General features: G+C 41.9%; 1 protein-coding gene across 1 annotated transcript in view; it reads left to right on the top strand.

The window, feature by feature from the left end:
* Positions 1 to 13351, top strand: part of HMGA2 (high mobility group AT-hook 2) — a 145291-nt gene extending 131940 nt beyond the window's left edge. Inside the window, exon 5 of the mRNA XM_061130672.1 lies at positions 10398 to 13351. Within this exon, the coding sequence (XP_060986655.1) occupies positions 10398 to 10445 (48 nt within the window). The 3' untranslated portion in view covers positions 10446 to 13351. The remainder of the gene's footprint in view (positions 1 to 10397) is intronic.
* Positions 13352 to 25977: the final 12626 nt, after the last annotated feature.

Genomic DNA, 25977 nt, shown 5'->3' with positions numbered 1-25977 from the left:
AGAAAAGAACTCAACAGTGTATAAGGCGACCTAGGTTTTGCTTTCTGGCCCTGTCAATGGATGAATTAATCTCCCTATTCCCTATTTATCTATCTATGAACTGGGAAAATAACAGTGCATCTTCATGTACTCCAAGGAACATTTTAAGAGTTGTATAAATTCCAGGGAATGTTATTACATTCTGACTTATTTTGGGATGCTCGGCTTTTCATTTCTGGAGATTTGTATTCTCAAAAATATCCAAGGTCTAATTAGTTCAAAACTACTATCTTTTTTTTTTTACCTCAAGTGTTTTCACTGCATCTTTTTAAAATAAAGGATTTTTTTAATGAAGGGAAAATTTTATGGTGATTTCTACATACTATCATTAGGACTAAAGCATTTGGCTTGTATGTAATTCCATGTGTATGGAGTTACAAAGACTCTCTTCTGAACTATCCTAATGCCATCAAATGCTTGTTGTCATTGTTCAGTCACTGTCATGTCCGAGTCTTTGCGACCCCATGGACTGCAGCACGCCAGGCTTCCCTGTCCTTCACTATCTCCTGGAGTTTGCTCAAACTCAAGTCCATTGAGTTGGTGATGCCATCCATCCATCTCATCCGCTGTCACCTGCTTCTCCTTCTGCCCTCGCTTTTTCCTAACATCAGGGTCTTTTACAATGAGTCAGCCCTTCATATCAGGTAGCCAAAGTATTGGAGCTTCAGCTTCAGCATCAGTCCTTCCAATGAATATTCAGGGTTGAATTCTTTTAGGATTGACTGGTTTGATCTTCTTTCAGTCTAAGGGACTCTCAAGAGTCTTCTCAAGCCACAGTTCAAAAGCATCAATTCTTCGGCGCTCAGCCTTCCTTATGGTCCAACTCTCCCATACGTGCGTGACTACTGGAAAAACCATGGCTTTGACTAGACAGACCTTTGGCGGAAAAGTGATGTCTCTGTTTTTTAATATGCTGACTAGGTTTGTCATAGCTTTTCTTCCAAAGAGCAAACATCTTTTAATTTCCTGGCTGCAGTTACCGTGCACAGTGAGTTTGGAGCCCAAGAAACAAATGTCACTGTTTCTACTTTTTCCCTATCTATTTGCCATGAAGTGATGGGACCAGATGCCATGATCTTAGTTTTTTTCATGTTGAGTTTTAAGCTTTTTCACTGTCCTCTTTCACTGTCATCAAGAGGCTCTTTTTAGTTCCTCTTCGCTTTCAGCCATTAGAGGAGTAGCATCTGCATATCTGAGGTTGTTGATATTTCTCCCAGCAACCTTGATTCCAGCTTGTTACTCATCCAGCCCGGCATTTCACATGATGTCCTCTGTGTTTCAAGTGAAATAAACAGGCTGACAATATACAGCCTTGTCATACTCCTTCCCAATTTTGAACCAGTCCGTTGTTCGTGTCCGATTCTAACTGTTGCTTCTTCTTAAATTTCCTCAGAACTTTGGGGATGCAAATTCTTGAAAATGGGTTAAAGAAAGTCATAATTCATTCTAAGGAGCCAAATTCAGAATTAGGCTAAATCTCAGAATTTAGATGTGCATATGTATATATAAGTACATACATCAAAAGAGGGGGAAAAATTTTAAGGAAAACCATTCTGCAGAGGTTTGTGCTTGGGAAGTCCACCAGGTGCCATCAACTGCAAACCTCAAGTGTGTGTCAGGAAACCCTGATGGGAAAGTTAATAACCTTAAAAATCTAAAGGGGACGGTCTCTAATATTTAACATTAAATTTATAAGTTCCAAAACCAGTGAAAACTAAGCTTCCTGGAGAATTCTGTATTTTCATTTAAAATGATAAAGTAAGAAATAATTTCCTAGTTTTTTAGCCATTGATTGCTAAAAAAAAGCAGTTGATTTCTCAGCCACATGGATTACATTCTCAGTCTCAGTAGGAAACTGGTAGGTTTTGTTGCTGCTGTTGTTCTTCTTATAAAAGTAACCTTATAACATATCGGGTTATTATTATTGATAGAGGGGCCTTTGTTTCTCAAGTGTTAATTTTCATAAGAAAAAAAAAATCTCACTATCTCAGAGTTCTAAAAAGATTTTGTTGATCCATTAGCTATCTTATTGTTTCTTGATTTTCGCCTTTTAAGATTTTAAACTGAAATTAGAAGTGAGTCCTTATATATAAATCAGATTTTTTTTTATCTCACGTGAGCCCTACTCAGAAGGTAAAAACAGCTTTAAGTTTTTACTAAGTTCTTTACTTAGTTTTATCCTAAGTTCTCCTTCCTTTCAACCCAATTTCCTCATTGTTGTAGAGCCCTGGCAAGCTACACCTCTAGCAATTAAGACAGGTAGAAACCTGCTCCTTTTCAGCTTCCCAGTGAGAGAACTGGAAAGTTTTCAGTTTCTAAGAGACTGGAAACAAAGCTTTCTGTTTCGAAACAGAGCTTTTACCAGCGAGTAACATCGTTTGTGGGTGGTGTGTGTTGGGGCAAAGAAATCTAAGCCTTGGTTATCATGGGATTTTCCCCCCTTAAAAAAAAAAAAAAGAAGAAGTTGAATGCTTTTACAGAGACTTCAAGGGCAGTTTTAAAGATGTTTATATTTCAGACAACCTAAACATTGTTTGGAGCAAAATGAGAGATTTCACTTTGGGACAAGCAGGTTGATGAATTGCAGTCAGCATCTTGTTCTCAAAGAAGGCATTTTTACTGGGGGCTTTTAGTCTAGACATACAAAGGAGGAAGGAGGAAAAAGGGAGAGTTCTCTAACACTCATCTTTTACGTGGTATCTTGGCCAGTGCAATAAATAGTTCATCATAAATCAGACTTGCAAAAAAGAGTCACTCTCTACTCACTCAGAGAGAATAGTGATTTATGCTGCTTAAGTCATAAAGAGTACTGATTTATTTGTTTTCCAACTTATGCTCTTTCAAGCTGGTAAAATAGTTTGTGGACCAGTAAATGTTTGGTACCAACTGGCAAGACATAAAGAATTATATCAAAGTCCACCTTGAGTGGGACTGTTTTGTGTATAGGAAATACATTTTTTATTTCACCTCTGACCTCTGACATTGCAAAGGTCAAGGAAAAAGAAGAGATCCAAGTAGAAGGCAGCATTTAACTCTTATAATAAAGTAGGTAGCTCAAGGAGATATAGCACAAGGGTAGGGCAGAGGAAGCATATCAAAATGATCATCAACTGTAAACATATGAAGTCATTAGCTTAGTTTTAATAAAGGAATATTGGCGAGATGAAGTCAGCTGTTTCTTGGCATGGGCTGTCTTACAGAAATGACATAAATGTCTAACAGAAGTGAAAGAACATTACTCAGTTTGGGGCATGACATAAAACTCCAAAAGGCAAAATATAGTGTTTCTGAACTTGACAGATTTCCTATAAGAGTTTTTTGTTTTTTTAATATGATTGCCTTTAACTGTGTGGTAAAGCCTGTGGATTAGGCTAAAAATAAAATGGCCATGTCTGTCTGCTTTCCTTTGCATATTGCAGAGTGCTTTTCCTATGCATTTTGATGTGAGTTGTATAAAAAGCTATTATTTATTCAATATGTAAGATTTCTTCTATTATCCAAACCCAAATTAATGTGAATAAATAGTAACTGGCTTAAAAATACTGTCTTTCTAAGAAAATCCTTAATGTTTGAATAGAAATATGTTGGTTTGTCTAAGAAACTTCTTTAACTTTGAGGGAATGTTTGCTGGACACAGAAATGTTTCTATTGAAGAATTATTTAACTTACTGTTATTATTGATATTTTCATAATCATCTTCAAAAGTCTTGTCTCAGGATAATAAACAATGTTTGGTGCAATAATGATTAAAACTTAGAAATGTTCTGTCTCCTGGCAACAAATACAAATTATGAACAATTTTATATACATAGAAAACAAAGAGAAAATGCTTCTGCTAACCTGAGCCATCAATAAACACATCCAGAATAAAACCATTAAGCAGCCTTTAATCTATCCATTTTAAAACTACTTTGTAAAAAGAAGAACATTTCTCAATAGTTTTGGAAATGTTGAAATGAATTTCCTTTTCCTGAGTGGTTCCTTCATATAGAAATCTTTTTGCTGCATCTTTAGCTATTTTTTAAATATGACATTCCTTCAGTAAGAATTAGAAACTTCCAGACACAGGAGTCTGGAGGGCTACAGTCCATTGGGGCGCAAAGAGCCGGGCACAACTGAAGCAACTTGGGATGAGGGCCTGGAAAATTGATGAAGCTTGTGATCCTCAGAAATCATGACTTACAGGATCCGGAAATCTGCAGTTAATGAGTATGAAAGTTGCTCAGTTGTGTCCGACTCTTGCAAGTCCATGGACTATACAGTCTGTGGAATTCTGTAGGCCAGAATACTGGAGTGGGTAGCCTTTCCCTTCTCCAGGGGATCTTCCCGACCCAGGGATAGAACCCAGGTCTCCTGCTTGCAGGTAGATTCTTTACCAGCTGAGTCACAAGGGAAGCCCCAAAAATTTGCATTTAGTTTATATATAAAATGAATTGTCTATCTGAAAAATGTGATTCCCTTCTGAAGATATTTTTAAATAGTCTTCCATCCCAGAAAAGAATTTGTAGTATCCCAGAGATGAATGTTACCTCTCTTTGCAGTATTTTCAGTGATGGAACTCTGATCAGAGGCATGCACGAGACAAACAGGAGTGTATTACAAATCTAAGATGTCATATTTTGTTTTCTTTGGGAGGCATTCTTTAGTAACAGGTTTTTTTCCCTTTCTTTCACAGCTATCTATCATTGAACCACAGATAAAGAAATAAACACAAAATAAGTAGCTATAATTAATCATCATAGCTCCACACTGTAGTCTTACAGAATTTTTACTCTTTTCTCAAAGTTTTCCCATTTCGTTGTCACATTTTTTTCTCACACCCTGCTGATGGGTATTATCATTATTGTGTAACACAGTCAGAACAAGGCACAAGTTATACACACATTAATGCCAGGGCTGGTGCCCATGGTCATTGATATCTAGGATCAGCCTTCTTTATCGTAAACATCCCCCAGTAAGACCTTTAAAGCTCCCCCCCCCAGGTGGCTCAGTGGTAAAGAATCTGACTGCAATGCAGGAGATGGGTCAGTCCCTGATTTGGGAAGATCCCCTGGAGAAGGAAATGACAACCCACTCCAGTATTCTTGCCTGGGAAATCCCGTGGACAGAGGAGCCTGGTGGGCTACAGTCCATAAGGTTGTCTCAAGGCAGACACGACTGAGCACCTGAACACACAATAAGATCTTAAAACTGACTTTTATTATATTAAGTTGATGGTAACACATGCAAGGTAGATGCTTGTCTATTTTTACATACATAAGACTAAAATTAACAAAAAGATAAGGCACCATAAATATCCCAACTTCTAAAGCCTCCTTTTGAAAAAACATTTCCACCAGAATGCCTTGCACTTCCCAGATCATAGGGTTTATACAGGTTCCACTGAACATGTTTTTTTTTTTTTTTAATGTGATATAAAGTTTTCCTAGTTGAAGGAAATAATCACTTTCCATGAAGTTAAACAGCCCCAATCCATTTTAAATTAAAATATCTGACCGAGAAATAGAAAATGTCCAATTTGTGGTCTCGTGGGTCACTTAGCTGCAGATGGAACTTGAAAACTTGGTTTCTGGTCTCTGCTGCAGAGGGAGGGGAACCCATAATTTTTGTTCTAGTGGGACTGGCTTGAGATATTCACGAACATGAAAAACTCTTGAGTGTGTCACTCCAAGTCCTTAAGGAACTGAACATACTAAGATGACAAAAAGAATGTCACTAAACCGTAACTACTCTTTCTAGAAGACTAGGTATTGTTTGGTTTACTAGCAAGATAGCTTAAATTACAAATGTATTTGTAGCCTGCAGCACTTTCTAATAAGAGTCGCAGAATTCTTTGCAACCAAGGGGGAAAAAAATAAGGGTTTATTAAAGGCGACATGGACTTCTGTGACTAGTCCTTCTTACTACACACACACAGGGGCATGATGGTGACAGCACCCCTGCAATTTGCAGGGAGGGTATTTCCATTTCTCGGTTCCACTGAAAATTTGCTGGCCTCCTTTCCACTGCAGATCTTCTGTTTAGTCTGCATCTGAAAATTAAACCCAGAGCTTCAGCTCTTGCCTTAAACCTTTCCTCCAGCGCATACCCTCACTCTTGCCTGTGGTGGTAAGATCTATGGTTAAATGCCTAAGACATTGAAAAATCCCATCCAGCATGAGGGGATCAAGATGTATATTGGGCTGTCTTCTTCCTCCTTTTGAATCAGTGAGCAAAAGTGCATCCAAGGGTATATGCCATATGCATCATGCTGAACAAAATCAAAAGAATGGGGAGAGGTGAGAACTGTCTTTCTAGGTTTTAGTGGGGTTTTTTCCCCCAAGCGTAATGAAAGCAATGAAAGAGTTACACTTATTAAATTCCTTTTGGGGGGAACAAAAGAAAAACTTTAGGCAAAATGAGTGCAGTTTTTCCAGCAGTCATAATAAAAATATAGTTCTCCAACTCTGCCTACTTTCTTTTCCCTCTCTTCAGTTTTCTGCCAAAAAAATCCACGTGTTTCACCCCCGTGTGGGGCAGCCTCAGTGGTTTTTGTAAGGTAACTGAGTGGATGGCTGGGGGCTGTTCAGTGTTTAGAGGCCTTAGTGGCTGGTGCTCATAAAAATGTCACTGTGCGCTTTCACTTTGAAAAGTCCTTTTATCCTACATTCCTGAAGCGCCATTCCAACAGTAAGCCTCCTTGACCAGACTGCGGCTGCCTGGCTTTCCCACCTCGCCAACCAGCCCCTAATGAGATGTGGAGAGTGCTTGGCGACAGTCTTTCAACCTCCGTATTGCCTCAGAGCTGCCGTTGGGGGGCTACCCAAGCTCAAAGATCCTTCGGCCATATGCAGCGAACATGAAGCAATTTAAATAAATACCTCAAGTTCCAATCTATTGTCTACAGCAAATGGCAGTGTCTTTTAAGTTACTTAGGAGGATTGAATCTCAGGGGTCCCTACCAGCTACTCTGCTATAAAAATAAGATTCCTGGGGCATGTCAGGACCAGATTTGTCTTCCTTTCATCACTGGTTCCTGTCTGTCCACTCTTTGCACCACAGAAGGGCCCTGTGTGAAGTCTGGTCAGCAGCTGAACATGGATTTTCTGACTCCATCCTTTTTTTTTTTTTTTTTTTTGCTATCCTGGGTGTCCATTGCTTAGCTCAGGCTTTCTCTAGTTGTGGCAAGCATGGGCTCCTCTAGTTGCAGTGCGAGGGCTTCTCATTGTGGTGGCTTCTCTTGTCGCAGCACACAGGCTTTAAGACACACAGGCTTCAGTAGTTGTGGCACACAGACTTAGGAATTGTGATGCTAGAGCTTGGGCTCAATAGTTGTGATTTAGTTGCTCCGAAGCAAGTGGAATCTCCCTGGGCCAGGAATTGAACCCATGTACCCTGTATTAGCAGGCGGATTCTTATCCACTGTGCCACCAGGGAAGTCTTCTGACTCCATCTTCATGTATCTGCGACCCAGATGGTTCCTGAGAAGGAAAACAAGAACTCTTCTCTCCCAGGCTTGCTTTGCAATCTGCTATTGAATTACCTGCCCCAATTCAGGCAATGAACTGTAGAACCAAAAAAAAAAAAAAAGATTTTTCTTCTCTTAATTACACACATACTTTCTGCCACAGCAAAAGGCCAAGTTACTGAAAGTGTGAGAACTGGGGTTTGCAGAGGTGAGAGCTGCCGCCTCTCACATGCACCTCCAACATGATCCACTTGGCAGCCATGTCATCCTTTAGAGGTTGGCCAGTCAGGGCTATGCCAAGAAGAGAGAACTCTCCACAAACCAAACATTTGTGAGAACCTTCATCCTGAGCATGTGAGAGCTACATGACTTCCCGAAGTTTGACCGAGCGAGGCTCCCACCCTCTGGCATCCTGGTTAGAAACTCGGTACTAGCAGAGGCATTTCAGTGTCCATGGAAAAAAAACAACTCTCCATGTTGTGTTAAGAACCATTAAGTAAAGGAAACAATATAAGGATGAGGGACCATCATTTTCAGCTGAATTGTGTCTAAGGGATTTAAGTAAACCACTTCCATATCAGGAGCTACAAGAGCTCAAATCAAGCAGTTTCTGGGAATGTTTTGAAAAGCTGATCACATCCCATCTACCGCAAGATCTTTGTAAGTTCATGGCCTGAAAATTCGATTTCCTTCTGGATTTGGAAGACCTTTTTCCAGATAGTCTAGAAAAATTGAGCAGTTAGGAATGGAATAATTACAGCTTGATCTGTGGCCCCAGGGGCCTTCTTGACAGCCTTCTATTAATTTGTTAACCAGAAGAAGAAGCAATCAAATCTGTCTGCCAGCTTGTACGCCGTAGTCTGTTTCAGGGTAGTCACCTAAGTCCATACCTCCTGTCCTAATGAGAAGTGAATCCTTTGGGGATGATTGAAGAGTATATCTGCCGAACAACCTAAGTGACTTTCTGGAATTTAAATATTAAGTGTAAAGACAAGGTCAAAGGGCAGCTGAACATTGGCTCATCTGTCTTGTGTCCGTCCGTGGCTTTGATCCCCTTCCATCCTCCTTTGTGGCCGGGACTCCATACATGGAGAATCTCAGGATCCTGGCCTGTAGCCTATCAAGAGGTATAAACCTGCTGCTTAAATATGTGAAGCCCAGTTTGGGCGTTGGGAGCAGAGGGGAGGTAGCTGCAAACGTTCCACGTTTCCTACATAACCCAAAGCAGACTAAACAAAACCGGTGTGAAATCTCTTGACTTGATGCTGCAGTGGTTATATTTTTTAAGCTGTAATCCATTCATTTGTATGTGTGTTTATTCCCAGGATTTACAGCTCCCTCAGTCTTGGGTGGGGGGAAGAGAATGTTTGAAACCTTTTGCAAAGGGTTTGCAATAAGCAGTGGCCTATTAAGGCTCAGGATACAGTGTGTGAGTGCGTGTGCATTCATGTGAGCCTGTGAGTGCCCGGTCGTGTGGGCTTTTTCTCCCCCTCCCTTTTGCTGCTTTTACGCAAAAGTGTCACACATGGTAGCATTTAGGAGTTCTTTCACAGCTGAAGTGTTTCAAACACTAATGAATGGAAGTTTGGTCATATAATGCAGACAAGCTTTAAGGCATGCGTTACTGAATGGTGTACTGTAGTGACCTGGGAAAGGAAGAGAGGTATAAATTGTGTCAGTTAGCCACCCAGACAAAATGAAGCCATGTGGAAAATCAAATCTATTAAAGTATGAAGACTGTTATAAGCTGTTTTAAGCTGGCCATTCTTAAAGTTTGCTGCAGGAATAAATGTTTACCTCTTCTCCCAGATCTTTTTCACATGCCGTCTTATGAGACAGTGTACAGCATTTGATAAAAATCATCCTGTCACTAAGGACGCTTTTATCAGAAATGTTTATTGTCTCCGCTTTACCACCCATGTCCTGAAAGGTACTGCACATTTGTTAAATAAGCAAAAGGAAAGAGAACTTTACAGCTCAAGCCGGCTTGCAGAAACTCCAACAAATTCCAGAGCCATAAGGAATCAAAAAAGGGAAAGAGAAGGGGGGATTAGATTTATGAAGAGAAGGCCCTGCGAAAACATATATATTAGATTTTCTCTGTTTGGTCAGCCCACCATTAAATGTTTGGTTGGTGTGGATTTGTATTGAGATTGAGCTGTTAATGGCAAACTGTGGTCATTGTCTTACAAAGTGCTTTAATAAATACAAGGAGGAAATCCATTTGGAAAGGAAGTGAGTCCTCAGCTCTTGCACTCTTTCTCAGGCTCTGCCTTCATGCTGCCTCCCTCACTGTGGTGGCAGCATCTTGGTCACACACGAGTGCCAACACCCATCTGACTCTGCCCGAAGCCTGGCTGTCCTGGCCCTGCAGCTTAGGGTATATGAGTTCTTGCGCCTTGATTTTCTCACCTGTAAAATGGGAATAATACCAGCCAGTCCCCTAAAAGCATCACGTAAGCACCCTAAGAGCATCAGCTATGATTACCAGTATCTGCAGGACACGTTTCCTTTGTGTCTGAGGAATGGATCCCCTTCACTTGATTTGCTAGTTTTAAAAACTGACGACTGGTGAGCCATCGGGAAAAAATTTATCCGTGTCTTTTTTCCCCTCTCGCTGGCGAGTAAGCTCACATGGGCCTGACATTCTCTGGATGGCAGACAATTGAATCTGCTGAGCAGCCGCCATGATGTCAAGCCTTAAGTCAACAGTGGCTAATGACGGCTCTGGGAAAAAACAACACCTTGATTCCTCAATTATGGTTTAAGAAGCCCTGGGAACGAGGGGCTTGCCAGTCATCCGCATCCTCTTTTGAAGCCAGCATAATGTGCTGCAGAAACAGGTCACCTCTGAGGCGTTTGTCAGAGCTGGCCACACAATGTAACGGCTGTGACTTTTGTTGTGTTCCAGGAGGAGACTGAAGAGACATCCTCACAAGAGTCTGCGGAAGAGGATTAGGGGGCGCCAACATTCAATTTCTACCTCAGCAGCAGTTGAATCTTGGGAAGGGAGAAGACGCTGCAGTGACCACTTACTCTCTGCCGCCATGGTCTTTCCACTTTCTTCCGGGGTCGGGGCGCGGGGGGCGGGGCGGGCGCGGGGCGGGGGCGGGGCTGGGAGAAGTCACGTAACCTTAAAAAGGACTATATTAATCACCTTCTTTGTAATCCCTTCACAGTCCCAGGTTTAGTGAAAAACTGCTGTAAACACAGGGGACACAGTTTTAACAATGCAACTTTTAATTACTGTTTTCTTTTTCCTTAACCTACTAATAGTTTGTGGATCTGATAAGCAGGAGTGGGTGGATGAGAAAAAAAAAACCTCTGAATCGGGTTTAGTCAATCACTGCACTGCACCCAAACCAGAAATGTGTCACCCACGTGACACTGGGCATTCCTCCAGGCCAGGCGCAGTGGGAGACACTGGCCGCCTCAGACACCACCCAGCCCGCTCAGTAGTGAAGCTTCTGTGTAGAACACCAAAGATAGGACTAGCTACTATTTCTCTTTTTCATATAACCTTGTAGACACTTACTTGATGATTTTTTTTTTTTTAATTTTTACTTTTATTTCTAAATGAGACGAAATGCTGATGTATCCTTTCATCCAGCTTCACAAACCAGAAAAGGTGATGTTCACTTTTCAAAAAGGGAAGTACGCAAACTCTGATTGCCAACTCCTTTATTTATGGATGCCACCGCATATCTGCAGGAGTAATAAATTTACTCACAGCCCTTGTTTTTTTTATTTTCAGGAACCCTCATCCGGGTAGAATCTACTTCCTACAGAGCCAAATGCCATTTAGCAATAAATCACACTTGTCAGCCTCAAAGCATTTTTAAGGAACCTAGACAAGTAAAATTATCCTCTTTGTAATTTTATGAAAAGGTACAACAGAATAATGCATGAGGAATTTAACCTGGATTATGAGGGGGAGGAGCGAAATCCAAATTTCTTTTGCTGTAGTTTATACTACAATTTAAAGGACAAAAAAAAAAAGCAGGCTCTCTCTCTCCTCTCTCTCTTTCTCTCTCTTCATTGTTTATCAGTTTCCGTGAAAGACCTAAATACCACTTACCTCAAATGAAGCTTATGTGTTACGTCAAGTAATACGTTTTGACATAGGATGGTTGAATGAGGTGCTTGACCTCAGCTCACCACCTCTTCATTCAAACTGCACTTTTAGCCAGAGATGCAATACAAACCCACTGCTCAATACTACCTCTGAATGTTACAATTAATTTACAGTTTAGTACTTATTACATGCTGCTATACACAAGCAATGCAAGAAAAGAAAACGCAATGGGTAGGTGATACAAATCATCTACAGTTCTTTTTTATCCACTTATTTACAGTTAAAGAAGCAGTCTCCTTACTGTGTTTCAGCATGGCTATGTATTTTTCTATGGGATTTTTTTTTTATTAAAATTTTACAAATACTTGTTTCAGCTTCTCTGCTAGATTTTCTACATTAACTTGAATTTTTGTTTTTAACCAAGTCGCTCCTAGGTTCTTAAGGATAATTTTCCTCCATCACACTACACATCACACAAAATTTGACTGTAATGTTTAAATATTACCTTCCAAGTTTGTACCTCACATGAATTGTTTAAGGAAATGGACTAATTGACTTGCAAAGACCTACCTCCAGACTTCAAAAGGAATGAACTTGTTACTTGCAGCATTCATTTTTGTCAATGTTTGAAATATTTCAGACTGCAGCTAACCCTCATCAAAACTATTTTTGTAAAAGCCTTTTTTGATAGAAAGGAACACGTTTTTACATACTTTTTGCAAATAAAATAAAGCCAACCTTCAAAGAAACTTGAAGCTTTGTAGGTGAGACGCAACAAGCTCAGCTTTTGCATGATGCAATCAAAAATATGTTTTGAAGATTAGTTGACTATGAGAAAATGCTTGACAGATATTTTCATGTATTTTACACAAATGTGATTTTTGTAATATGTCTCAACCAGATTTATTTTAAACGCTTCTTATGTAGAGTTTTTATTCCTTTCTCTCCTAGTGAGTGTGCTGACTTTTTAACATGGTATTATCAACTGGGCCAAGAGGTAGCTTCTCATGACGGCTTGTGTCAGTCTGGCTTTTAGCACTGATGCCAAATGAAACTCAAAACCATCTCTCTTCCAGCCACTTCAGGGAGGTCGTTTCAAAGGCTACGTACCTCTCTGAGATGGGCTCACTGTTGTGAATCACCAAAGGAGCTATGGAGAGAATTAAAACCCAACAGTACTGTTAACTATGCATTTAATAAGCGAATAAACAGTGGCTCATAAAAATGGAAGTCCCACTCCTTATCTTGGGTTGGGTCTTTTGAAACCTCACTGGCCAGCAACTGAAGCAGTTGCTCATGTTGGCCAAACTCAGAACACCCAGCAATTTCCATCTCTGATGAAGTTACTCTCTTATTTCCTATATGTTGTACAATCAAAACACACTACTACCTCTTAAGCCCCAGTATACCTCATTTTTCATACTGAAAAAAAAAAAGCTTGTGGCCAATGGAACAGTAAGAACATCATAAAATTTTTATATATATAGTTTATTTTTGTGGGAGATAAATTTTATAGGACTGTTCTTTGCTGTTGTTGGTCTCAGGCTAAGTAAGACTGGACATTTAACTTTTCTACCATTTCTGAAGTTAGGTATGTTTGCAGGAGAAAAGTATCAAGACGTTGAACTGCAGTTGACTTTCTCCCTGTTTCTTTGAGTGTCTTCTAACTTTGTTCTTCATGTAGAGTTGCTGTCTATGATTGTACTTTGAATCGCTTGCTTGTTGAAAATATTTCTCTAGTGGATTATCACTGTCTGTTCTGCACAATAAACATAACAGCCTCTGTGATCCCCCTGTGTTTTGATTCCTCCTCTTTGTCATGACTCCATTAAATGAGTAATAAAGTTTGGTCAAAACAGGTGAAGGAGAGAGACATTCACAAGTCATTTTGTTGCACTTCCCACACACTGTGCACCCACACCTCTGCACACACCAGTGTAAAGTTTTCAGGCACAGTCAGCTCTCCGAGAGTTCCAAATCCACAGACTCAACCAACCACGAGTTCCCTAGAGCCAACTGCATAAAGTCATTTCATATAAGGAACTTGAGCATTCTTGGGTTTTGGTATTGGGGCTTTCTTGGTAACTCAGCTAGTAAAGAATCCTGCAATGCAAGAGACCCACTTTCGATTCCCGGGTCGGGAAGACCCCTTGGAGAAGGGATAGGCTCCCCACTCCAGTGTTCATGGGCTTCCTTGGTGGCTCAGATGGTACAGAATCTGCCTGCAATTCGAGAGACCTGGATTTAGTCCCTGGGTTGGGAAGATCCCCTGGAGGAGGGCGTGGCAACCCACTCCAGTATTCTGGCCTGGAGAATCCCCATGGACAGAGGAGCCTGGCGAGCTACAGTCCTTGGGGTCGCAGAGTCAGACACGACTGAGCAGAGTATAGGGACCAAACCCGCGCCCCGAGGACACTGAGGGAAGGCTGCATTGAGCTTCTTGAATCAGCTGTCCTAGATTGACATTTCATCATCTGACGTTTAACTCCACAAAGACGATCTTCAAAGAAATGTAAAGGAAGAATAATGGTAGTTTAAAACCAGAGAATCTTCACTGAAGGCTTGCATCTGCAACCTTTGTAACCGATCTGTCACTTATCTTTGAATTGATATCTGTAGAGGTCCAACAGTTTGGTGAAAAGAATAAGAAATGAAAGTCACAGAGTGTCTGCCAAAGAGGAATCTTTTTATTCTATCACAGCCATAATCAGAGTCAGAATTATTCCACCAAGTTCATCGTTACACCTCGGTTGCCTCTTAGAAGTAAATTCAGCATTTTTTAAAAGCTAAATCCTCTGGGTTGTGCTGCCACCGTTGTCACTAACAACCCTCTTTGCTTAGCTTTTTAGGAAGCCCTTGCTCATTTTAAGAAACCTATCAGGAAATTTATTGTCAAACTTACTACTTCATTCCTTCATTTATTTATTTTCACAGCCTATATTTTGTGAGTGTCTATTTTATGCTTAAATCCCAGACCAAGAGGCTTTTCAAAATATTATCTCCTTGGAAAAAAAAAAATTATGCAGGTGCAGAAATGACAGGCAGCATGCAAAAAGAGCCAATAAATTGTTTAGGCAACAAGTTGCAAGAATTTAAAGGAGATAAAGCTGTTTCCTGCTGGAGTGGATCATTAGTTAAACCTAATAATAGGACAAATGTATTTAATAGAACCCATATTTAGTCTCATCATTTTTATTAATATAGAAAAGCAGATAAGAAAAAATTAATTCTTGAAAACAAAAGTAAGCCAAGAGAGAATCTTTAACTGTAAAAAGGAAGACTAAGAAAGGACATCTTATGTCCAGAATGGGATAAGTAGAAAAACTAGATAAAAAAATTTCCCGTATTTTAGAGATGATGCTCATTAATGATCTCTTATTTAGGTTTCTTGTTAGAAAAGTTAAAAGTATTGCATTCACAAAATAAGTTGTACGCTTGTGAAAGTTATTAAGAAAGCTCTTCAGTTTAAATGTAAGTTCAAGGAGGGTATCCAAAAATATCTATGTATTCGAACATTAGAGGAGCCGCTAGTATGTGAAAGTGTTTGTCACCCAAGGGTGTCCAACTCTGCGACCCTATGGGCTGTAGCCTGCCAAGCTCCTCTGGCTATGAGATTCTCCAGCAAGAATACTGGAGTGAGTTGCCATTTCCTTCTCCAGGAGATCTTCCAAACCCAGGAGTCGAAGCCGCGTTTCCTGCAATGGCAGGCAGATTCTTTACCACTGAGCCACCTGGGAAGCCCCATTCCTGCCTACAAAGAGTCAAAACTTCTCATGAGGGAGCTAGACTCAGGGAAGGCTGTGTAAATAGACCCTTACTGAGTTACCCTGAAAGTGGCTGGAGGCATCTTGAACTTGCTGCCAATGTCAGAGACAAATTGCAGGTCCTCCCCACAGAAGGGCTATGTGGCGCCACCATTGGAGACGGATCCCAGCCTTCAGGGACAGTGAGTCTCAGCTGGGGTAGCATTTCATAAACGGGGAGGGGAAGGTTCTAACAGGTCTGGGTGTGCTCCGCCCTGGTGAATTCAGGGGTGGTAAGTGGTTTAGGCTTTCTTTTTTTAAGAAAGATTTAGTCGCTCAGTCGTGTCTGACTCTTTGCGACCCCATGGACTATATATAGCTCACCAGGCTCCTCTGCCCATGAAATTCTCCAGGCAAGGATACTGGAGTGGGTTACCATTCCCTTCTCCAGGGGATCTTCCTGACTCAGAGATCGAGCCTGGGTCTCCTACATTGCAGATTCTTTACTGTCTGAACTGCTTTGGAAGCAATAGAAACAGTACTACAGAATAAGTAACCATCTAGTCAGTGGGATGTGATGCAAGCTGAGACTATAGGTTAGTGAATGAAGCTTCAGAAAAGGGAAGCCCAAGAGAGGAGACAAGGGCAGCCTGAAGGTGCTCCTTACCAAGTTTTATTTATGTAAGGTTAATTTTTTTTCTTGAACAGGAGTAATTCTTAAAGTTAAGCAAGGTCATCCTTGAGCAATTATTCTCAGATCTAAGAGATCTGGTCTAAAAGGGGAAGAGAAGTTGAAAAGAATCAAAACTACTTGTGAAATAAGAAACACACATGGCCAATGACCACAGTCAAAAGGCAACAACAGAGGTAGTTTCGCCATCTATAATACTTGGCTCTCTGCACTCTTCCTCAAGGAGGTGGGAAATGGCTGAGGTAAAACGCCCTGTCCCCACGCCCTTCGTTCTGTACATTCGGGACTCCATCCACGCTCAGGCAGCCATACCTCTGTCCTACTCTTGTACCAAGTCCCAGTAGAGCCAATGGAAAACCCCCATGTCAGTAAACAGCATCCCCGGTTTACAATAGGTGATTCTTGTCCTCTGCCTCCAGGCCCGAGTCACAACCTGAATAACCGCCTCCACCCCAGTCATCCAGGAGTCGTCCCTGCCTGATTCCTGCAAGCCTAATCCCTAATCCTCCCACTGTACTTGAACCAACCCCTTGTGATCTGTTACTCCCATCTTTCCTTCTCTCATCTGATTAACTATTTTCTCACTTTTGGATTCCACCTGTATTGTGGCTGTCCCAACCCTAGATTAGGTATATATTCTGAGAAACGTGGAGTAACGACATTTGGAAATGCTTCCACGTCAGAACCTGGATGCGGGGAGAGGCAGGTACATACGTAGAAAGAGACTTTATGTGGCAGGAAAAATAGTAGATGCACATCTAGCCGTAGTGGTCTGCTTCTGAGAATCCGGAGAGACAGAGCAAAGAAGAGCCCTGTGACACACAGCCACAACATCTCCCTGAATATTCCAAATCCCGGAAGCTCCAGTGAGCTCCCAAGCCACGTCACTGATTGGCATTTCTGGTCTGCAGGCCATGTCAGCGATGTCATAGAGGAATCTAGGGAAGGGAGGTGCCATTTAGACAGCATCACTCCAAAAGAGGGCTTCTCTCGTGGCTCAGACTGTAAGGATTCTGCCTGCAGTGCAGGAGACCCAGGTTCGATCCTTGGGTCAGGAAGATCCCCTGGAGAAGGGAATGGCAACCCACTCCAGTATTCTTGCCTGGAGAGTTCCATGGACAGAGAAGCCTGGTGGGCTAGAATCCATGGGGTCACAAAGAGTCAGACACAACTGAGCAACTAACACTTGAACTCCAAAAGATGCAGGTAGTTCAACCCACTTGCAAAGGTGATGATGACCAGGGACACAAGACAAGACGTCCCGTTGACCCATATGATGCCAGAGGTGCAGACTCTGGGACTAGACTGCCTGGGTGTGAATCCTGTCTCTTTCACTAATTTACAAGTCACGTAACTATTTGGGGATCAATTTTTTCATTTTTAAACAGAAATAGTAACAGCGTATATCTAAAAACATTTGTTGGGGAAGTTCCCTGATGCCCTAGTTAGGACTTGGTGCTTTTCACTGCCATGGCCTGGGTTCAGTCCCTGGATGGGGAACAGAGATCCCACAAGCTGTGCCGCATGGTCAAAAAAAAAAAAAAAAGGCATCATTGTAAGGATTAAATAAGTCAATATAGGTGAAATCCTGAAAAGCACTCGGCACATAGAAGATGATATACAGGATTGGTTCTTATTTCTGTTATCCAGCCTCTGGCTGCAGGGTGAGCATAAAACTAGCATGTTTTCCTCCAGAACTTAGAGGAAAACAACGGGATATCTTGCCATCCTGTGTCCCTGGCCATCACCACCTTTGCAATGGGGCTATTTGATCTTTGCACACAAGAATATCCACAGACGTTGTCCAAAATATATCAAAGTCTTCAACCCCATTTTGGTTGTATATTCCATGCATGGAAATCATTAATACAGGTACAGACTCCTTTTCCCCCTTTGCAATTTGCATTGTATTTGATATCAATGGATTTGGTTACTTAAAGGAATCATCCCCTGAAAAATCAGCAAGATGCAAATTGCCTGCATTACAGCAATGGTCTTAGGGTTTCCCTTGTGGTTCAGCTGTTAAAGAATCCGCCTGCAATGCGAGAGACCTGGGTTTGATCCCTGGGTTGGGAAGATGCCCTGGAGAAGGAAATGGCTACCCACTCCAGTATTCTGGCCTAGAGAATTCCATAGACTGTTTAGTCCACAGGGTTGCAGAGTCGGACACGACTGAGCAACTTTCACTTTCACTTTAGGGGTCCCTGATGCCCTGCAGCTTCATTGGCTCATGGGGTTCCTCATTTTCTAACCCTTCAGTCCAGCCCTCAGGCCTGGCTGCTCCAGACTCCTGACATTGTTCTTGGTTGGAAGGATGACAGTGTTGGAGGAGGGACCTTTGTGGGGGTCTTCCTCCTCCAAGATCTTAGCACCCAACTCCAGTCCTTCCTCCAGATCCCAGCCTCCAGCTGTAGCCCCCTGCTTAATGTTGTTCAGCCGCTGTCACGTCTGACGCTGCAACAAGGGCTGCGGCATGCCGGGCTTCCCTGTCCTTCACTATCTCCCAGGGTTTGCTCAAACTCATGTCTGTTGAGCCGGTGATGCCATCCAACCATCTCACCCTCTGTCGTCCCCTTCTCCTCTTGCCCTCAGTCTTTCCCCAAATCAGGGTCTTTTCCAGTGAGCTGGCTCTTCCCATCAGGTGGCCAAAGTATTGGCGCTTCAGCTTCTGCATCAGTCCTTCTGATGAATTTTCAGGACTGATTTCCTTTAGGACTGCCTGCTTAATGAGACCACACTAAATGTACTTCTGCAGCCGGTCTTTACCCCTCACCTACTCATCTGCATTCTTCGGGGCACCTCACTGTGTTCCTCTGTCCAATCCTCTTCCATAGAACTCTGTCTCCACTTAGATTCCCATTTGCCAGAGGATACTATTCTCCTTGGACCAGTTGAAAATATCTGAGAGCTTAGTGGAATACTAGAAGAGGGAAAGAGAAAATAAGGAGATTTCCCCTGTTTGCAATTTTGCCTGATGACTGAACTGTAGGTGGTAGGAAGAAGAGCCAGCCCCACGTGAAACATGAAATTTGTGATGGCCCAAAGAAAAGTCCAAATGCACTTCCAGAAGGGAAAACAGATCCAGGAGAGGGGAAAACAGCTTGCTTCCGTGGTACAGCCAGCAATGCTCACTGAAAAACCAGAAAGTGAGGTGAGGTCAATGTGAGTAAAGGTCTCTAAAGTCACACACGTTATTATCAACATGAATGGAAGAGAGATACCCTTAGAGTTGCCAATCAGGCGGTGGGTTTTGCCAGAAGAAACAAGAAAGAAAACTTGTTTCAAGTCACTGAGATACTGCTGTTTCTGATCATGGCATAATTTGCCTACCTTGTGGCTCAGATGGTAAAGAATCCGCCTGCAATGCAGGAGACCTGGGTTTGATCCCTGGGTGGGGAAGATCCTCTGAAGGAGGGCATGGCAACCCACTCCAGGATTCTTGCCTGGAGAATCCCCATGAACAGAAGAGCTTGGCAGGCTACAGTCCATGTGGTCGCAAAGAATTGGACACAACTGAGCATTGCAGATTATCTGAACTCAACTATTCATCCCGTTCATCAATCCAAGAATATAGTTCTGAAGTCTCTGTATATGAACTCTAACAGATTTCAAGGATTTTCTAAACTGTAGTAAGCAGGGACCCAGGACATTCTGTGGGGCCACCAGAGTTTGAAGTCCCATTCCTTTATCTTTGGTCATCAAATCTGTAGACTCAAAGAATTTCCCTGTGGCCTTGTACTCTTAAATCAAGCAGTTGGCAGGCTGATGTATGGTCATTATTTATTACAATGGGATACATTTGGCCATAAAACAATTATATTCAGCCCAATCCCCAGCCAATTTAATACTGTCATGGAAAATAAAACCTGCAATTCAACCAGCTAATGAAAATGTGAAACTTTCACAAATCCACAGGTGTATTGCACTGCCTGTCCAACTACTGCTGAAGAAACCTTGCTAGTACAAAGAAATTCAAATACCTCTTTTGTTTTTTGACTATGACTTGTGGCTTGAGGGATTTTAATTCCTACCAGGGATTGAACCCAGGCCTTCGCAGTGAAAGCACAGAATTGTCACTCCAGTCATGTCTGACTCTTTGTGACCCTGTGGACTGCAGCCCACCAGGCTCCTCTGTCCATGGGGATTCTCCGGGCAAGAATACTGGAGTGGGTTGCCATGTCCTCCTCCAGGGGATCTTCCCCACCCAGGGATCAAACCCGCGTCTCCTGCATTGTAAGCAGATTCTTTACCGCTGAGCCACTAGGGAAGAAGCCCCTTACCACTAGACCACCAGGGAAGTCCCTCAAATACATCTTAAACGTGGCTGCTTTCTCTCCGTCTCTGTTGCCACCTCTACAGTCCAAGCCCTGAACCCCTCTTTACGCTCTGGCTGTGTAGTCTCGCTGCCTGCCTCAATCCTTTTTCCATCTTCAGTAAGTGTGATCTTTCTAAAAACGCGAATCTCATCACAAATCTACTGCTTGCAGGTAAAATTCAAAATCTCTTTCCAATGGCCAGAATCAAGTGACATGGTCTGGCCCCTGCTTCCTTCTGCAGCCTGAGCTCTCACCAGCATTCCCCACCTGGTGCCCCCCACTCCCACTCCACCGGCCTTCCTCGGAGGCTTGGGAGGCACCATTCTCTTTTCCATCACTTTGAGACCCCTCTCACAGGCTCCGGTACCCTCTGCCTGGAATGCTTTTCTCCTGGACCTCTTCCACCCTGGCAAACCTCCTCCTTGTTCAAGTCTCAGTTTATTGATTTATTTTTATTTTGGGGGGTACAGTTGCTTTACAATGTTTATGGTAGTTTCTGTCTCAGTTGAAATATTACTCTAGGGGCCTTTCTCCCTGCCCACATTCTCCATTCAGTCCAGTCTTCTGTATATTCTCTTGGAACACTCCGGACGTCTCCCCGGTAGCAATTCCTGCAATTGTCAGCAAGCTTTGTGTAACTTGCCCCAGGCAGAGGCTGAGGGAAGATCTGTCTCATCATATTTGCATGCCTTGCACCTGGCACAACAGCCCCTCCCACTGATTTGCATGATGAATCGACCACACGGTGTCTCCACTGGGCTATCTGTTCAGTGAGGAGAGCTGACTCTGATTAGCCAACCCAGGAGAGACCCACAGCCTCCGTCAGAGCCTTTCCGGGCCCTCTCCTGTCCTCTGGGGCCCTGCTGACCTTCATTCAGACTTTGATCTTCCTCCCCTGCCCAGGATTCTGCACCCCACACCCTCCCCGGCGGTCTCCCCATCTCTCCCTCAACACATCCAGTACTCTTTGCTCCACTCCATTTCTGTCAGCTCAACTCTGGGCCAGTGTGTTCATTTTGAAAACACCAACGGGTAAGCAGTGAGTTAACCACGGCTGCTTCCCAGGCAAACACCACACACCACGTCTCAGACACAGCACGAACGTGAAGCAGACAGGGGTTGCTTAAACTACTCAGTCCCTATTTTACTTTCCTCTGGCGACAGTACTCCATTTTTTATTCATTTTTAAATTTGGGGGGGAGGAAATGCCTCTCCTTCACTCTCAGCCTCTCAGATTCCCCTGGTGGCAGGGGAGAGCATGTGACTTAGGCTAGGCCAGTTGATATATTTTGACCCTCTGATTGGCTCAGACACATGATCCAAGGCAAACCCAGGAGATTTCATGTCAGCACTTTTCTGAGACTAACTAGTAAAATGAGTCTCTTTCCCTGGTGGGATTAAAGCTGGTGGGATGCATGCCTGTAACTTCTGAGGACAGGGTGGGGAGCAGGAAGGCATGTTGCCACAGCATGGGATGGGCTTGTCTGAGGATGAAACCCACACAGAGGACACCAGAGGTCAGATCTGGAGGAAGCTGAAGTGTGGAAGACATTATTTGAGCCCATTTGTGCCTGAAGGCTAATAAAGTTTCTTCTTTACTTGAAGAATATCAGATTTGGTTTTTTCTCACTTTTACCCAGGAGAATCCTGACTATGACATAAATTGAAGAGTAAAGAAATGGTAAAGCAATTATACTCCAATAATGTGTATATATATGTGTGTGTATACCCACACACACACACACACATATATATAATAAAAAAGTGAAGAAATGAATGAACACGGCGAAAGTCAGCAGACATGACCTTCAGAAGGCCTTGATTCTTGTGGCTCTACCACCCTCAGAGTGTGAAACCCTGAACGAAATTCTGAATTTCAGTTTCCTTATCTACAGACTGAGGAAGCTGGTTGGACTAGATCTTTAATATTCTAAGTTTAAAATTCTAGGATCCTGTGACACCAAGATGTCCAAAGAATCTAAACGCAAAAGAATTAATTCCAAGTGCTGAGAATTTGGAATAAGAGCCCATAAAGAAAATAGCACTGGATCAGGAGAGACTCTTCCTGTCCTCCCACAGTTCACGCGCGCACGGCTTCCTATTCTGCTTCCAGGTCAGAGAAACAAGGAACTTCCTGCGCTGATAATAGAACCTGCTAGAGTCTGAAGCCAATAAATAGAAAAATAGCAACCTCACAGCGGTGGGGTTTCGTGAGATAGCTTGTTTATTTCACAGTCACTGCAGGGGTGTGTGTGTGTGTGTGTGTGTGTGTGTGTGTGTATAACATACATACATAAATTATATATATAAATATACATTTAACTTTAAGTTAAACCTTGTGGGAGATATGTCCTTCCTTAAATTTAAGATAATATAAAAATAGAGTCATTCATAATTAAACATAAATAATAATAATATACAATTCTATTAGGGTCTAGACTGAGTAAACTCCGGGAGTTGGTGATGGGCAGGGAGGCCTGGTGTGCTGCGATTCATGGGGTCGCAAAGAGTCAGACACGACTGAGCGACTGAACTGAACTGAAACAAAGTAGAAGGGGTCCCTGATAGCTCAGCTGGTAAAGAATCTGCCTGCAATCCAGGAGACCCAGGTTCGATCCCTGGGTTGGGAAGATCCACTGGAGAAGGGGTAGGCTACCCACTCCAGTATCCTGGCCTGGAGAATTCCATGGACTGTATAGTCCATGGGGTTGCAAAGAGTTGGACACAACTGAGCAGCTTTCACTTCATTTCAAACAAAATAGAGCGAGTAAAGAAAGTAAATGAAACATCACTTATTATCACCCAGAGATGAATGAAAGATAATGTGGCTATTATTCTGATAATAGATTTGGAACAAATTCTGTTTCAACTTGTAACTAAATATGTCTCTGGAACACCATTCAAGTCAAAGATATACTCTGTTTAAGGAAAGTACTTTTCTTACAAAAGAAACAATTGCTGTGTGAGAAGAGAAACTGAGCCAGAGGCTAACTCATATAAATCAATGAAAATTCTCCCATAAGTATTATTAATAGTATCTTAATTTATCATTTCCCCTCAGAGTTACATAAACTGAAAATCTAGCATTGCAGATAAAACACATAAGCCATCAAAGTAGAAAAATTTTGTTCTTCTGTTTTTCTCTTTGATTTGTTATTTCTTTACCTGTCACACACTGGAACTAAAAAATGAAATCTTGTTTAATTTCTCAATAGTCAGATAATGATCTTAAACAATCATCTTTCAAATAGCCTTAGATTAAAATTTTAGAACCACCTTTAAAGTTCACTTTCAACTTTTTCCTGTCATTTGAAAGGGCATTCCACACATATTAGGTCTGGTCCAGTAGAGAGCCATAGAAAAGGCATGAAGTAACTATGATGCCTCTAGAGGATCTTAAGCCTCAGCTGAGGAGATGACAGAATAGGAGCGGGAAGGGACTGTATTGAAGACATTTTCACGTCAAATAATTCAGAACCAGGTCTCATGAGTGATAAGGTAAGTTCAATTTTCAATGTGGTCTTTGTTAACTATTATTCTAAGCCTCTGAAGAAACAGGAAAAAAGAACAGCTTTCTCTCACCTATTTGTCAAGCCACAAATAAGAGGCTAGGTTATAGCATGTAGCACAAACCATTTTGAAAGTTTTTTACTTTTTTTCTTTCTTGGGGCTATAAAATTATATACTGCATTCTCAACTTCGGAACTTGCTAGAGGAAAAGAGCGTAGGAAATATTCATTTCCTACAGAACACAGGAAATATGCACAGCCTTCTCGCTATCTCTTGTTCCCTTAACTTCTGGATTTAGGCCAAGATTATTTAACTCATTAGCCTTTGACTCCGTAATTGTTAAGCACAGCTGTGTAGTTGCTTTGGTTATTATTTTTCATACATAAATAGTATGTGCAAACTAAAGTGGAACTGTTCACAGTGACAGTGGCTTTCATTCCTTCGTTTATTCATTCCAGTGGTTATTGAGCACCTTCTATGTTCCAGGACACTACATCGTGTGGTGAGGCTGGCAGGAAAAAGAGTTCAGTCTCTGCGTCTAGGGACCCTGAGGGCCAGGAGTGGAGACTGAAAGCAAATGCCAGCAACAATGTAATCTATGAAGTCAAAGTCAGAGGGATCCTCCAGAATCGACAGGAGGTAGAGGATCCCCGTTGGGTAGGGTCATTGTTGAGACAGGCTTCTCCAGGGGCACCACTCAACCGAAGCCTGAGAGGTGGGAAGAAGTTTAGCCAAGTGAAAAAGGGAAAGGGTGGGAGGGGGCTGCTCCCACAAGATCCAGGAGCCACCACGGAAGCCCTCAAAAGATCCAGAGCACAGTCTGAGCACCAGAAACATCCAAACGACCGCACTGTGCTAAAATGATCTTTTTTAAACAATGACCAAAATTTCGATTTCATCTCTGGGATGATGAAGAATGATTTGCAGAGGTGACGGCTCTGTGTGTTCCGGAGCTAGTGATGGATGGCATCACAGCAGAATATCTGGGCACAGATGGGAGGAAGCAGATCAGAGCTGAGGCCCAGAAATGACTCCATCAGAAGCCATTTCATGTTGTGAAAATCTCATAAATTTCCTGAAACAAAGCTCACTTACATTTCAGATGAACAGACGTGAAAGAGAAATGTGGAATGGAAAGAAGGGTGGAGGGAAAGCCAGCAGATGACACAGACAAATGTCTATAAAAGAGCTTATGCACAATCTTTCTTTCAATTTCTTCGGTTCCTGTTGACAAGTGCTTTTGCAGTTCTACAAGGATTTCCTACTAAATAAAAACTTTTAAAAATTATTGCATGATGCTTTTTTTCTTGCATTTTAAAGACATGAGGCATATCAAATTCGTATCTTTGTTATGAAGATTGAGAAGCAGAATTTATTTGATTGAGATTAGGTTACTAAATATTTATATTTGGGGATTTTTTCTATTTTTATGTTGAATCCAGATGTTTTCAATTTGCGTAAAATGACAACAGATATGTGTAATACCTTCTTCAATAATCCGTATAAATCTCTGCACAATGCCTAGCATATAATAAGTGCTCAATAAATGTTACCTATTATTATTGTTGATATATGTTTACAGTAAATAAATAAAAAATGTTTCCTAAGATATATACACTGTTTTAAAAAACAAGCAGTGCAGACACATGGTGAAAAAAGCAAATAATTTTCAAAAACTTATACTGAAGATCAACAACGATTTGCCTCTTCTCCCTCTTCCTCTCCCATCCTTTCCTCAGATGCAGTTGAGTGCCTTTAACTCCTTTAGTTATTGCTTCAGATGGCTGTCTCATATTTATAAATTATAGGCTTCCCTATCATTTTATTGTGAAACCAATTTGAGGTGTTATCAGCTAACTAACTTTTTTCCACAAGGAGGATTTAAATCTTGAGTTATCCTCTTATTCATTCACTCAAGAAATAACTATTGAATACTGACTGTACCAAGTACAGTGGGACGCACCAAGGAGGCCACTGGGAACAAAACGTCTTCCCCATGGGTAGCTTACCTTCTAAGAGAAGAGACGCTGAACAAACAGTTAAATATATTGTACGCCAGGTGGTTAAAAATTCAAAGGAGAATAGTTAAGTAAGGTGGGGCTAAGTGGAGGGGCTACAGTTTTAAAGAGTTGGTCCAAGAATGCCTCCCTGAAAAT

Source organism: Dama dama, chromosome 3 (genome assembly GCF_033118175.1).
Source record: "Dama dama isolate Ldn47 chromosome 3, ASM3311817v1, whole genome shotgun sequence".
Classification (NCBI taxonomy): Eukaryota; Metazoa; Chordata; class Mammalia; order Artiodactyla; family Cervidae; genus Dama; species Dama dama.
Note: the sequence above shows the minus strand (reverse complement) of the source record. Positions and strands in the feature narration are given on the sequence as shown.